Source organism: Alosa sapidissima, chromosome 8 (genome assembly GCF_018492685.1).
Source record: "Alosa sapidissima isolate fAloSap1 chromosome 8, fAloSap1.pri, whole genome shotgun sequence".
NCBI lineage: Eukaryota > Metazoa > Chordata > Actinopteri > Clupeiformes > Clupeidae > Alosa > Alosa sapidissima.
This window is the reverse complement of record NC_055964.1, coordinates 38,263,083-38,278,204: the sequence shown is the minus strand read 5'-3', so window position 1 is coordinate 38,278,204 and position 15,122 is coordinate 38,263,083. Positions and strand designations below refer to the sequence as shown.

At 45.6% G+C, this 15,122-nt stretch overlaps 2 protein-coding genes across 5 annotated transcripts in view; both read left to right on the top strand.

The window, feature by feature from the left end:
- LOC121716106 (chemokine-like receptor 1) overlaps window positions 1–15,122 on the top strand; it is a 965,204-nt gene that overhangs the window by 554,390 nt on the left and 395,692 nt on the right. The gene's annotated exons all lie outside the window — the stretch shown is intronic.
- Window positions 2,967–15,122, top strand: part of slc7a4 (solute carrier family 7 member 4) — a 21,041-nt gene continuing 8,885 nt past the window's right edge. For 3 of the 4 annotated variants that reach the window (XM_042102285.1, XM_042102283.1, XM_042102286.1), the window contains exons 1-3: window positions 2,971–3,048; window positions 4,955–6,057; window positions 11,379–12,208. In XM_042102285.1, coding sequence (XP_041958219.1) covers window positions 5,076–6,057; window positions 11,379–12,208 — 1,812 coding nt within the window. In that variant the 5' untranslated portion in view covers window positions 2,971–3,048; window positions 4,955–5,075. Of the gene's footprint in view, window positions 3,049–4,949; window positions 6,058–11,378; window positions 12,209–15,122 lie in introns of all 4 variants that reach the window. The other variant, XM_042102284.1, reaches the window with a different exon arrangement.

Sequence of the window (15,122 nt, the reverse complement as noted above, 5' to 3'; positions counted from 1 at the left end):
CACATCTGCACCAAGAAGGCTGAGTAGGACTGACACAACATCATTTCAAATACTGAGAGATTGTTTCATTTGTGGGAAGGCCAGCTCTAAACCAGAACCTCTGACAGCAATTTCGACTGGTTGAGAGCCGACTGACATTTTAGTCAGAGGGCTAAGTCCTTTCTTAGCTAGGGATAGTAGTTTCTACAACTAACTGTTTAGCTACTTAGGGGTGAAGTAAGCAGTGTAGGCTCTACTGTCCACTGCTGACCTGGACAGACAAAAGCTAACAATATTATTTTCCATTATTCAGTAATGACTTGACCAAAACAAAATTCAAGTGAATATAAATATTTTAATATAGGTGTTCCATCCCAATGTTAACCTGATTCAATTGGATCTGTGTTTCATATGAATTGTTTAATACTGGGACATATGAAATGTATCATTATTAAATGTAAATATAGAGCAGCACTTACCGTATGTAACTTACCTTCAGTGCTCGAATTACGTGGGAGCCAGAGGGAGCCGAGCTCCCATAGAGTGACGACTGGCTCCCATGAAAGCAACAAAGTCAAAAATCTGAGGGGGTCTCTCATATCTGAAGGTGCCTGGCATTGTAATTTAATCTTAAACAACGCTCATTATCCATCCCTGTGCGATCTCTTAGACTACCATGGAGGCCTATTTGGGGGCGCTGAAGCCACCCTAAGATGATCAAAAGTATATCTCATGAACGCGTCACTCAATACAGGGTAAACCATAAGAATAAACAGCAGACCTTACCGGACACGACAATATGAAGCATTCTTCTCTACAGTAAGCCGTTCCCGAGTTTTCCAATTGCAGCAAATTTCTACAACTTTGAGCTGAAATTCTAATGTTATAGCCCAAAATAAGGAACTTGGTTTCCATATCAAAGAATCAAAAGTTTATCATGACATGCACAGATCAACTGAGCTTTGGATAGATATTTCTACCATCATGCTTCAGGTGACATGAATGTAACAATCATGAGACTATGTTTCCTTGACATATAGGCTGCCATAAGTATGATCACATCATACTTTCACAGATATGGGTAGGCTATACTGTCTTGAAAACGTATATATAGCATAATAGATTACCCTTACAATGACCAAAGAGCTTCATTGTAAAATTGCACTGAAAATTGCCTAGGCCTCAAAGAACTAATATATGACTTATCTGGTTAAAAAGGGTCATAACTTAGTCTAGAGTGCAATTGTTTAGGTTTGAATATTGTTTGAATATTGTTTGATTATTGAATGAATACATAAGTTAACAGTAGTTTGTAGTAGCTATAGTTAAGCACTACCCTAGTTCAACTTAAAAAGAGCACTGATCAAATGCTACAGGAGGGCGGAGAGAGAAGGCAGTGTGACATTTCTCAATCTGTAATCTACTTTTAGAATTCCATGGTATTCTGCAACTTTCACATCCAGTCAGTGATGGCTCAACAGCAATTATTATTATTGTGTAAAAAAAATAACTATAGAAATCTTTTAGTGTTTTGTATAGTATATTATTAATACATGCATGATCACATCATATACTTTCCCAGATATGGGTAGCCTATACTGTCTTGAAAACTATATAGCCTAGTATAACAGATGGCCCTTACATTGAGCTTACTGTAATAGTAAAATTAGGCCTACACCGAAAATGGCCTAGGCCTCAAAGGGTACCTACTGTACAATTTATTGAAGCCCTTTTGCGGTGTGATGAAATTTTACCTACAACTCTGGGGGCTAAGCCCCCCCTGTCTTTCAATCATAGTGACGTCCCTGTCTCTTACCATTAAAGACATTAAATTCAAATATAGGCTACTACTGGACATAGACCTACCCTACGCTCTTGAACAAAGCATGACTGCACTTCACCACCACACCACTAGACTATATGAGCAAACTGCATACAATCGATTTGACAGCACTCACAAGTCCGAAGAAGCCACCCTGCTTTGATGCGAGTGTTTTGTCTATTTACATAGGCGTCCATTGGGCTAGCCTACATGGTTTGATACGTGCTGAAAAAGTCCTGTTTGCTGTTGAACTTGCCCTTCGCCTCTTCTATGTTTACTTACAAACCCATAAATCATGACCCATAATACAGCCTACTTCAATGATTGTGTGAATTGATCTGTAGCTATCCTCAGCCTATGGCTCCAGATAGCCTATCTGAGACGGTGGTCTGGTTCAAATGAGTTGCGTTATGAAATTGAGAATGACACTCCGACTAAATCCTTTAGTCTATTTCTTTGTATTGTGAAATTGAAATGAAATATGGACTATTGCAATCAATAATATGTTGAAATTAATTAAAAGGAATCAATTTCTATGAAAAATCTGTCAGTTGTGTGCGTGTGCCAAGTTATAGCCTAGGCCTACCGTGCGCATACTGCGCAAAAGCACCACTCGCGCCTAGGCTATTTAATTGTATCGCCTCGGGATGTGCCAACTTTTTATGAGATAGAGAGACCCCCTTAAAGACAAAAAGATAATTCGAGCCCTGCTTACCTTGCAGTAACAATGAATGTCAACATTCTTCTCACCACTGATAATGTGATTTGGACTTGAGACTGTATTTTGCCAGTGTTCCATTTTCTTTCATTTTGGACACCGCATACATTGAGTGACAGAACACCCTGATTCGTCATACTATATTTACATATTTGGTATTGTTGGATTCAGAACAACCCTACCTTTCCCATAAGCCATCATATGTGTTGCTATGATAATCCCTGGTAAGTCACAGAATTGACTTTAAAGCACTAGTACTGCTTGTTTATAAATCACTTAATGGAGCAGGACCTAAATACCTCTCAGACATGCTTCAGCAGTTCACACCCTCCAGACCTCTCAGGTCTCAGGAGAAAAACCTGTTTTGACCAAGAGGAGGGGAGGGGATAGATAGGCTACTGTCACTTTAAATGAGGAGAAAGCGGACCGTCCACCCCTAACCCCCGCCCTCGCTTAATCGGACGGTCGTGCTGTTGTAGCGTTCGGATCAGGAGGCTGGGAAACATATGCAGGCGATATCAAAACGGAGGTGAGCCGATTGATTTAGCCTGCTCTTGAACCAAATGTTTTGTAGTGTGTTCGTGTCTGCTACTGTGTTGTCATCTTTCCTGGAATAGATTCCGGACTCCGAGTTCCACCTGCTGTATTTGGCACCTCGCTGCCCCTTATTGTCCGCGGCGCGACTCCTTATGATAAAATACAAAGGGATGGTAGCCTACAAACGGAGTTGGTTCAGCATTCACTTCATACAATTATGCCGAAAAGAGCCTCATCTATTGTCTGCCTTAAGACAAATACACCTGGAAACAGCCGTTTCTCCATTTTGTTCTAAATTATTCATGGAGCATTTGAGGATAAAACGACGCCCCAAACAGGGTCAGCTCTGTGAGTTCAGTTTATGATTGATGATACTTTTTCAACTGAATCGTAAGCGTTATGTTTAATGTAGCTTATCTGAAATCGGGAGAAGGAATAGGGAGATCAAGTATTACGTAATACATCGCAAGCCAGCGAGCCTCGCGGGCTACAGGAGATTTGCCGTTGAGCCGGAGCATCCCGCGAGCAGCCCGCGAGAGCTATCTACGCAGCATCTGCCAACTCACGCTCACGCCACAGCGACGCGCACACAGCGTATGATGTCCCAAGAGATTAGAAAGACAGAAGATATATAGACATATTATAGGACATATTATTTATCATAGTAATGTACATAGTAATGTTTATCATAGTAATGTATCAATGTTTACATGATACAATCAGGCTACCAGCTGGAAACAGGAGTTTGACGCACTTATCGGTGCTTTTGTAAAGTAGAAAAAAGGAGTAGGCTAGGCCTACGGAATATTCCCATTATCCAGATTGTTGACATATCGATTTTGTGACAGAAGTGTGTTAATTACTCCTCTAAAGTGACTTGATGGCAGTCCTCCTTCCTTGACATGTGCTTATGTAGGAACCTCTTCTACAAATGAACCTAGGCTACTTTTAGATCATCTTGGTATTTGTGTTTCTGGGGTCACTATCTCTGTCCTCCTGTGTCTCCTTCTATTTGTCATTCTGTGTCACACACACACACACACACACACACACACACACACACACACACACAGAAACACACTCACACACACACTCACACACACACACACACACACACACACACACACACTGTACTCAGTCAGCGTGTTTGGTGAAGCTGCCTGAGTTGAGAGGAGCAGAGAGCACCTGATGCAGGACAGCCTGCTGGGCACCCTGTGAGGCGGTGATTAGAGGAGCCGTCTGATTGGCTAGGAGACCAGAGAGGAGCCGTCTGATTGGCTAGGAGACTAGAGAGGAGCCGTCCTCTGATTGGCTAGAGAGGAGCAGTCTGATTGGCTGGGAGACCAGAGAGGAGCAGTCCTCTGATTGGCTAGGAGACCAGAGAGGAGCAGTCCTCTGATTGGCTAGAGAAGAGCAGTCTGATTGGCTGGGAGACCAGAGAGGAGCAGTCCTCTGATTGGCTAGAGAAGAGCCGTCTGATTGGCTAGAGAAGAGCAGTCTGATTGGCTGGGAGACCAGAGAGGAGCAGTCCTCTGATTGGCTGGGAGACCAGAGAGGAGCCGTCCTCTGATTGGCTGGGAGACCAGAGTCAGGGATGATGAGCAAACTGATAAGATGGTCGGATGATGACTCATCCCAAAAGGAGAAGTGTGTGTGAGAGAGAGAGAGAGAGAGAGAGAGAGAGAGAACTGTCTGTGTGTGTGAGAGAGTGTGTATATGTGTGTGTATTTCTCTCTGTGTGTGGCAGAGAGAGGGTGTGTGTGTGTGTGTGTTTGGTAAGTGAATAATTTCCTCTCCCTCTCTGTCAGGTTAGTTGGGACTGTGTTTCTGTGTGTGTGTGTGTGTGTGTGTGTGTGTTTGGTAAGTTAATCATTTCCTCTCCCTCTCTGTCAGGTTAGTTGTGTCTGTGGCTGGACACTGAGGAAGAGGATGGACCACATCTGACCCCTGACATCATCAGGCCCCTCCCCTCCTCTCTCTCTCTCTCTCTCTCTCTCTCTCTCTCTCGCGTGTGTCACCATGGCGACGTGTGGGCGGGGCTGCCTGCCGGCCGTGCGTCTGTGCCACCGGCTGACCCGTCTGAAGACGCTGCAGGTGGACGTCATGGCGACGTCTCTGAAGCGCTGCTTGACCACGCTGGACCTGGCGCTGCTGGGTGTGGGCGGCATGGTGGGCTCGGGGCTCTACGTGCTCACGGGCACGGTCGCCAAGGAGACGGCGGGCCCCGCCGTGGTGCTGTCCTTCCTGATGGCCGGTGTGGCGTCCCTATTGGCCGCCCTGTGCTACGCCGAGTTCGGCGCGCGCGTGCCCAGGACAGGCTCCGCCTACATGTTCACCTACGTGTCGGTGGGCGAGATCTGGGCCTTCCTGATTGGCTGGAACGTGATCCTGGAGTACATGATTGGCGGGGCGGCGGTGGCGCGGGCCTGGAGCGGCTACCTGGACGCCATCTTTGACCACCGCATCCAGAACTTCACGGAGACCCACGTGATGCGCTGGGACGTGCCCTTCCTGGCGCGCTACCCCGACCTGCTGGCGTCCGGCGTGCTGCTGCTGGCCTCCTTCATCATCTCCTTCGGCGTGCGCGTGTCCTCCTGGCTCAACCACATCTTCTCCGCGGTCAGCATGGCGGTCATCGCCTTCGTGCTGGTGTTCGGCTTCGCGCTAGCCGACCCGCAGAACTGGGGGGCGCGTGAGGGCGGCTTCGCCCCGTTCGGCCTGTCGGGCGTGCTGGCCGGCACGGCCACCTGCTTCTACGCCTTCGTGGGGTTCGACGTGATCGCGGCGTCCAGCGAGGAGGCGCGTGACCCCCAGAAGGCCATCCCCATGGCGACCGCCATTGCGCTGGGCCTGGCCGCCACCGCCTACGTGCTGGTCTCCGCCGTGCTGACCCTCATGGTGCCCTGGCACTCGCTCGACCCCAACTCTGCCCTCGCAGACGCATTCTATCGCCGTGGATACAGCTGGGCTGGCTTCATTGTGGCCGTGGGCTCCATCTGCGGTAAGTGGGACTGTGTGTGTGTATGTGTGAGGGTGAGGGTGTGTGTGTGTGTCTGAGTATGTGTGTGTGTGTGTGTGTGTGTGTGTGTGTGTGTGTGTGAGAGTGTATGTGTGTGTGTGTGTGTGTGAGAGTGTGTGTGTGTGTCTGAGTATGTGTGTGTGTGTGGGTGAGTGAGTGTGTGTGTGTGTGTGTGTGTCTGTGTGTGAGTGTGTGTGAGTGTGTCTGTGTGTGTTTGAGTGACTGTCTCTCTCTCTCAAACACACACACACACACACACAGTTTGTGTTTGAGTCTCTCTCAATTTGAATAAGCTTGTTTGTCCTGTCAGTCTAAGTATTTAGTGTACACATACACACACACATACATGCTGTACAGCAGTGTTTCTCAAACTGGGTCGCGGAGACATGCCAGGTGGGGCGCGAACTGACGTGAAAAACAGGAGTTTTTTTATTTATTTTTTTTATCTGTAGCTTGGGCCCAGGTAGCACCCGATGCGCAATGGACGCACTGTGTTATTCACAGGGAAGCGCTCATGTCAAGGCAGTTAGTCCCGACCTACATGAGATTTTGAACGTTGTTGTGAGAGTTGTGGTGAATTTCATCAAAACCCAGCCCTTAAAAGCGCGTCTATTCTCCGCACTTTGCGAAGAGATGGTAGCTGACCAAAAGGCTGTACTGTTTCACAGCGAGGCAAGGTAGCTTTCCCGAGGTAAAGTGCAGTCGCGTGTGTTTGAGCTCCGAGTCGCCTCTTCTTGGAGGAAGAGCGCATGTTTGAATCTGCAAGCACGTTCACTAATGAACATTTCTTGACGAAGCTGGCCTATCTTAGCGATATATTTGATATATCTTAGCGATACATTTGAATTAAATGTCCAGTTACAAGGCAAAGACAAGCACCTACCTCACCCAGCAAATAAGATTACTGCATTCACCAAAAAAACTTGAGTAGCCTATGGGACAGGCGCCTCGATCACGACAGTATTATGCCTTTGAGATTTCTGAGTGAAATCGCTGAAACGTCTGATTGGGAGGCACTCTTGTGATCCCATGTATTAAACAGTAGGCCTACATCACATCCCTGCAAAGTTTATTTCAAAAATATTTCCCAACCAGCAGTGCTCAGTATGACTGGATTATGGATCCATTTAATGCAGCATGTTGGTATTTCATTGAATATATTGTACAATGCTGTAAAATGGCCTATGCTTCCTAATATGTTGCTGGAAAACAGAAATATGTGTGTTATGTATTTATTTATTTATTATTATATCTGCAGCACCAGCTGATTTTAACTCTGTTGAAGATGATATATTTAAAACTTGTCATTATTTCAATAAATTTGACAATTTTAAGCTTGACCTACCACTTTCTTAGAGTGATGAGGGCAGGGCTCAAATTACGTGGGAGCCAGAGGGAGCCGAGCTCCCATAGAGTGACGACTGGCTCCCATGAAAGCAACAAAGTCAAAAACCTGAGGGGGTCTCTCATATCTGAAGGTGTCTGGCATTGCAATTTAATCTTAAACAACCGCTCATTATCCATCCCTGTGCGATCTCTTACCATTAAAGACGTTAAATTAAAATATAGGCTACTACGGGACGTAGACCTACACTACGCTCTTGAACGCAGCATGACACTTCACCACCACACCACTAGACTATATGAGCAAACCGTATCGATTTGACAGCACTCGCAAATCTGAAGAAGTCACCCTGCTTTGATGTGAGTGTTTTGTCTATTTGCATAGGCGTTCATTGGGCTAGGCGTACATGGTTTGATACGTGCTGAAAAGTCCTGTTTGCTGTTGAACTTGCGCTTCACCTATTCTATGTTGATTGACAAAGCCATACATTATGGCCCATAATGCAGCCTACAATGATTGTGTTGTCTGATGATCTAGCTATCCTCTGCCATTCAGAGCTCCGGAAAGTTCCCAGCTATTTTAAAACACCTGTTAGCAATCTCTGATGTCGGAATATTCAATGGCTACCCGACAATATCTCAGTGCAAACTCCACTACAATATCTCAGTGCAAATTGTTTGTCTATTAATTTTCCACGGTTCAACACATTAGCCTACTAGAACATAGTTTGGCTGGCTTTATTCATTTCTGCCAGTTAGTGCTTTTTCCCCTGTGTATAAGTTACACTACATGCATTATTGTGTTTGACACTGAGGATAGCCTATCTGAGACGGTGGTCTGGTTTAAATGAGTTACGTTGTGAAATTGAGAATGGCACAGACTAAATCGTTTAGTCTATTTCTTTGTATTGTGAAATTGAAATGAGATATGGACTATTATAATCAATAATATGTTGAAATTAATTAAAAGTAATCAATTTCTATGAAATCTATGTCTGTTGTATGCGTGTGTCAAGGGTAGGGTTGGGTATGGTTTGAATTTGAACGATTCCGATTCCAATTCCGATTTCTTATTTCGATTCCGGTTCCTAACGATTCTCGATTCCGATTTTTTTAAGAGGCAGGGTCAAAAAAAGTTTAACGAAAAAAAAGTTTAAAGTTTAACCAACGGTCTTTCTCAGGGTATCTGCACATTTTTCAAGTGCAAATGTAAAGACTTTTAAGACCTTTTCAAGACATCTAAATGAAACTTAAGACTATACCACGGCAAAAAGATATATATGACTGTTTATGCAATAGTTTTTTTTTCCTACTAATTTTAACCCCCACCCCATTTTGGATGTCTACAGAAGTTACCAAATATATTTTGGCGAAAGAAAAATAATTGTGTGTGAATTACCTTCAAAGCTATATAAATGCCCAATTTTAGGGTCTGGGCTGCTTGCTTTTGAAGCTGGCTGTACATGTTACATGGTTTTGCTTACTGCTGACTGTTCTTCACCTGTGTCTGTAGTAGCCTAGGGCTACTTGCCAAAGACATGTGCACTGGACTGGATTCCCTTCAATATTTTTTCAAAGTTAGACTAAGCTATTTACATATTTTAATAAGCCTACTTGTGCATCTATTGTCCAATATGCAGCACAGCAAATTAAAGTTAATCCACTACTTTACATTTTGCATACCAGTTGTATCTAAACCAACCAAAGCTTGACTGAAACATTGTAAAACCATTGACTTGTTTTAAATTAATTAAGAGACAGGTCCTCCTCGCGTGAGCCTGCTGAAAACTGCTGGTTTCATCTCAAGCACGCACGTATTATGAAAGCACGTTTTTTTTTATGTAGCCAGTCGCCGACATTCAAAAAATATGCGGTTATAGTTCACAACTTTTGCGAAGTAGGCCTAGCCTACTGGGAAACGCTGGCAAGCAAGCTGCTGGCAGATATTATTATAACATTTTCTTCCCTAGGCTAGGCCAGCAACACACGCTGGAAAGATGCAAACATATCAACTTAACATATACAGTATTTCCTCCTGATTGCGACGCACTGCACATAATTTGACCAGCAGTCTTCGCGTCCATAGTTTGTGAAACGATGCTGCGTCCGAGCAACGATTTTAGATGCCAAGCGCAACTCCAAAAAGGAGAACAATTGAGCGTCCGGTTTGAGGCTGCGCCGGACGCCGGACAGGGCTTTTAAAATCAATATGTCCGGCCTAAATCCGAACGTATGGCCAACCTATCGCTCTTTCTCCCGCTCATTCTATAGGCTTCCTCATTCCACGTAGGCTACCTGTATATCTCTCTGGCCTCAGCTACACCACGAAAAAGTCAGGCATATTATTTTGTACATAGGCCTACTGTATTATTACCATTTTCACACCTTTAACCACACCCGTGAAAAACATCTTCACTCTGCAACCACTACACTTCCTCCCGTAGCCTAGTCACTTATACAATTGCGTTTTAAATACACGAAACTGGATTGAGACATCACTCGCTCTCTTGCACTCGCTGGCGGTCCCATACGCACATTTAATACCTCTCTTTCGAAAATTCAGTTGTATTTAAGACTATTTAAGGATTCGCGGGAACCCTGCTTTTGAATGAAATAGTCTGACCTTCAACATGAATTTTAATTCTATGAACTATGCGCTTGGTGTGGTGTTCAGCCGTTTCTTCTTCCGGTCGGCGGACTGGGAATCGAAACTTGGAATCGAAATTTAAACTTTTGAACGATTCCGGGAAAATCGCAAAGATGCGTGCGCATATACTGTACTGCACAAAAGCGCCACTTGCGCCTAGGCTATTTCATTGTATCGCCTTGTTAGGCTATGCGCGGGGTGTGTCAACTTTTTATGAGATAGAGAGACCCCCTTAAAGACAAAAAGATAATTCGAGCCCTGGATGAGGGGCAGGTGGGGCTCGAGAATGCCCCCTTGATCAAAGTGGGGAATGAAAGAAAAAGTTTGAGAACCACTGATCTAGTTTGTTAACTACCACAGTCACGAGTTGGGTCTCGATAGTCTGTCATTTTTAAAAAGTGGGTCCCCAGAAAAAAAGTTTGAGAAACACTGCTGTACAGGGCAGGGTGTGTGTGTGTGAGTTAGTTTCTGACAGCATGGCTGGCAACAGGTCACTCATAAGAAAAGTGTATATTTAATCAAATTTTGTTTATTTACTTTAATCAACCCCCAGTAACTATAGGAGCTCATATGTCACCATACAGGACCTATAGCCCATATACAGTCACCATACAGGACCTATAGGAGCCCTTATACAGTCACCATACAGGACCTATAGCCCATATACAGTCACCATACAGGACCTATAGCCCATATACAGTCACCATACAGGACCTATAGCCCATATACAGTCACCATACAGGACATATAGGATCCCATATACAGTCACCATACAGGACCTATAGCCCATATACAGTCACCATACAGGACCTATAGGAGCCCATATACAGTCACCATACAGGACCTATAGCCCATATACAGTCACCATACAGGACCTATAGGAGCCCATATACAGTCACCATACAGGACCTATAGGAGCCCATATACAGTCACCATACAGGACCTATAGGAGCCCTTATACAGTCACCATACAGGACATATAGGAGCCCTTATACAGTCACCATACAGGACCTATAGCCCATATACAGTCACCATACAGGACCTATAGCCCATATACAGTCACCATACAGGACCTATAGGAGCCCATATACAGTCACCATACAGGACCTATAGGATCCCATATACAGTCACCATACAGGACCTATAGCCCATATACAGTCACCATACAGGACCTATAGGAGCCCATATACAGTCACCATACAGGACCTATATGATTTACTGTAACTTTGATCATAATCAGCATGTTGTGATTGTATATTTACCCAATCAAATGTACTTTAATCACCCCCCCCATCTCTGCGCCTCCCACTAGCCATGAACACGGTGTTGCTTAGCAACCTGTTCTCGCTGCCGCGCATCGTGTACGCCATGGCGGAGGACGGGCTGTTCTTCTCGGTGTTCGCGCGGGTCAACCCGGTGACCAAGGTGCCGGTGGTGGCCATCCTGGTGTTCGGCGGCCTGATGGCGCTGATGGCGCTGCTGTTCGACCTGGAGGCGCTGGTCCAGTTCCTGTCCATCGGGACGCTGCTCGCCTACACCTTCGTCGCCGCCAGCGTCATCGTGCTGCGCTTCCAGCCCGAGAGGACGCACGCATCGGACGGCGGGGGACAGAAGACCGACGCATCGTCCAGCGACACCACCTCCGCCTCAGTCACGCCCTCCCCCGGGGTCGTCGCCACGGCGACCACCCCCCCCTCAGCACCACCGCCCCCCCCACCCCCCCAGAGGCCGCTGGACGAGACGCTCACGCTGACCTCGCCGGACGGCAGCGAGCCCAAGGAGTACGAGTCGTTCTCGGACAAGCTGCAGCTGGTGGAGCGGGACCGTTACCATGCCGACGGGACGGGCTCGGGGGGCGTCGGGGGTGAGCGGCGTCCCACTGGTCACCTGAAGGCGCGCTGGGAGCCCTACCTGGGCCGAGCGCTGGGTCGGCTGGACCCCGGCCAGGCCGTGACGCTGGCGGTGGTGATGCTGATGGTCAGCGCCGTGTCGCTGTGTTCCGTGCTCGTGTTCGGGTCCGGTCCACTCCGACTGCCCACCTGGAGCTTCGGCCTCCTGCTGACCCTCTTCAGCCTCACCTTCCTGCTCAGCCTTGCCCTTATATGGGCACACCAGCAGAGCCCTGACCTCAAGACCTTCCAGGTGAGTGCACACACACACACACACACGCACACACATACACACACACACCACACATACACACACATGCACACACACATACACACACACACACACACACACCAGCAGAGCCCTGACCTCAAGACCTTCCAGGTGAGGGGGCACACACACACACGCACGCACACACACACACACACACACACCAGCAGAGCCCTGACCTCAAGACCTTCCAGGTGAGGACACACACACACACACACGCACACACACACACACACATACACACACCACACACACACACACACATGCACACACATACACACACACACACACACATGCACACACACATACTGACACACACATACTGACACACACACCAGCAGAGCCCTGACCTCAAGACCTTCCAGGTGAGAGGGCACACACACACACACACACACACGCACACACACACACCGCAAATTTTGGTCGACTTAAAACTAGGCTACTGTTGTCCTATGTAGCCTATAGTAGAACAGCTAGCAGCATAGCAAGAGGCTAACAACCATAACATTTCATTACCGTCAGCCCATAGCAAGAGGCTAGCAACCATAACATTTCATTACCGTCAGCCCATTTCATAGCAAGAGGCTAGCAACCATAACATTTCATTACCGTCAGCCTATAGCAAGAGGCTAACAACCATAACATTTCATTACCGTCAGCCCATTTCATAGCAAGAGGCTAACAACCATAACATTTCATTACCGTCAGCCCATTTCATAGCAAGAGGCTAGCAACCATAACATTTCATTACCGTCAGCCCATAGCAAGAGGCTAGCAACCATAACATTTCATTACCGTCAGCCCATAGCAAGAGGCTAACAACCATAACATTTCATTACATGTGTGGGCTAATAGGCTACAGATAGGCTACTCATTAACAGACCGGCTGCATTAATCTTTCTCTCGTTTCTCCTTTGCTCTCTTTCCTACCTGATGGCCATTTCTTGTCCTGTGTGTGTTTGGCACTCCAGAATCAAATCACATTCCTCGACACCGTCAACCAATTGTCAGAACAAAACTAATTCATTTTGGTGTGTACATGTCTACATTTTGTAGACATATGCCTACCTGTATTATCTATTTTTCCAACTATTTTCACAATCCAGAGCAATACCATGTAGCCATTTATGCACAATGTTATGAATGAAATGTGCTGTTTTGGAGGCAACTGACTTTAGTCTACTAGTTGCGTTAGTTATGAGATATCCCCTGCTCCAGTAGGGAGACTTTAGTCTACTAGTTAGTTATGAGATATCCCCTGCTCCAGACTTTAGTCTACTAATTGCATTAGTTATGAGATATCCCCTGCTCCAGTAGGGAGACTTTAGTCTACTAGTTGCGTTAGTTATGAGATATCCCCTGCTCCAGTAGGGAGACTTTAGTCTGCTAGTTGCGTTAGTTATGAGATATCCCCTGCTCCAGACTTTAGTCTACTAGTTGCGTTAGTTATGAGATATCCCCTGCTCCAGTAGGGAGACTTTAGTCTACTAGTTGCGTTAGTTATGAGATCCCCTGCTCCAGTAGGGAGACTTTAGTCTACTAGTTGCGTTAGTTATGAGATATCCCCTGCTCCAGTAGGGAGACTTTAGTCTACTAGTTAGTTATGAGATATCCCCTGCTCCAGTAGGGAGACTTTAGTCTACTAGTTGCGTTAGTTATGAGATATCCCCTGCTCCAGACTTTAGTCTACTAGTTGCGTTAGTTATGAGATATCCCCTGCTCCAGACTTTAGTCTACTAGTTGCGTTAGTTATGAGATATCCCCTGCTCCAGTAGGGAGACTTTAGTCTACTAGTTGCGTTAGTTATGAGATATCCCCTGCTCCAGTAGGGAGACTTTAGTCTACTAGTTGCGTTAGTTATGAGATATCCCCTGCTCCAGTAGGGAGACTTTAGTCTACTAGTTAGTTATGAGATATCCCCTGCTCCAGTAGGGAGACTTTAGTCTACTAGTTAGTTATGAGATATCCCCTGCTCCAGTAGGGAGACTTTAGTCTACTAGTTGCGTTAGTTATGAGATATCCCCTGCTCCAGTAGGGAGACTTTAGTCTACTAGTTGCGTTAGTTATGAGATATCCCCTGCTCCAGTAGGGAGACTTTAGTCTACTAGTTAGTTATGAGATATCCCCTGCTCCAGTAGGGAGACTTTAGTCTACTAGTTGCGTTAGTTATGAGATATCCCCTGCTCCAGTAGCAGCAGCAACCTCTTAGTTCATTATTGATCAGACAAGTGCTCTCTTTGAGCAAGCACTTTCACTAGTCAAGTCAACTGTCAGACTCTGAAGACTTATTTGATCACTTTAATGCAAAAATGGCAAACATTATGGATGACATTGCTCCATTACAATTCAAGAAAGTTAAGGACAAACAGAAAGCACCATGGAGGCAAAATCCAGCAGTTAAACTTCTAAAAAGAGAGTGTAGGAAGACTGAAAGAAAATGGCGTAAATACAAACTTCAGATCCACTATGAAATCCATAAAGAGATGCTCCGCACATATAACTCTGAAATATGCAAAGCAAGACAGTCTTTCTTTTCTAACATTATCAATAGAAGTTCAAATAACACTCGTATTCTATTTTCAACTGTTGATAAGTTAACAAATCCCCCCTCACAATTAGCGCCTGAACTTCTCTCAACTAATAAATGCAATGAGTTTTCATCTTTTTTTAAAGGTAAAATTGACAAAATCAGACTCAACATATCTGCTCAATTACAAATTCAACAACCTGAACTTCCAGCAACAAACAGAGGGAAACTAAACTTGATGTCAGAGTTCAGCTTGATAGACTGCGAAACACTTGAAAAATCGGTACAGAATTTCAGCACTTCCACATGTGCCTTCCACAACCTGGATGCCTCCATGCTAAACAATTACAGGCCCATATCCAATCTACCTTT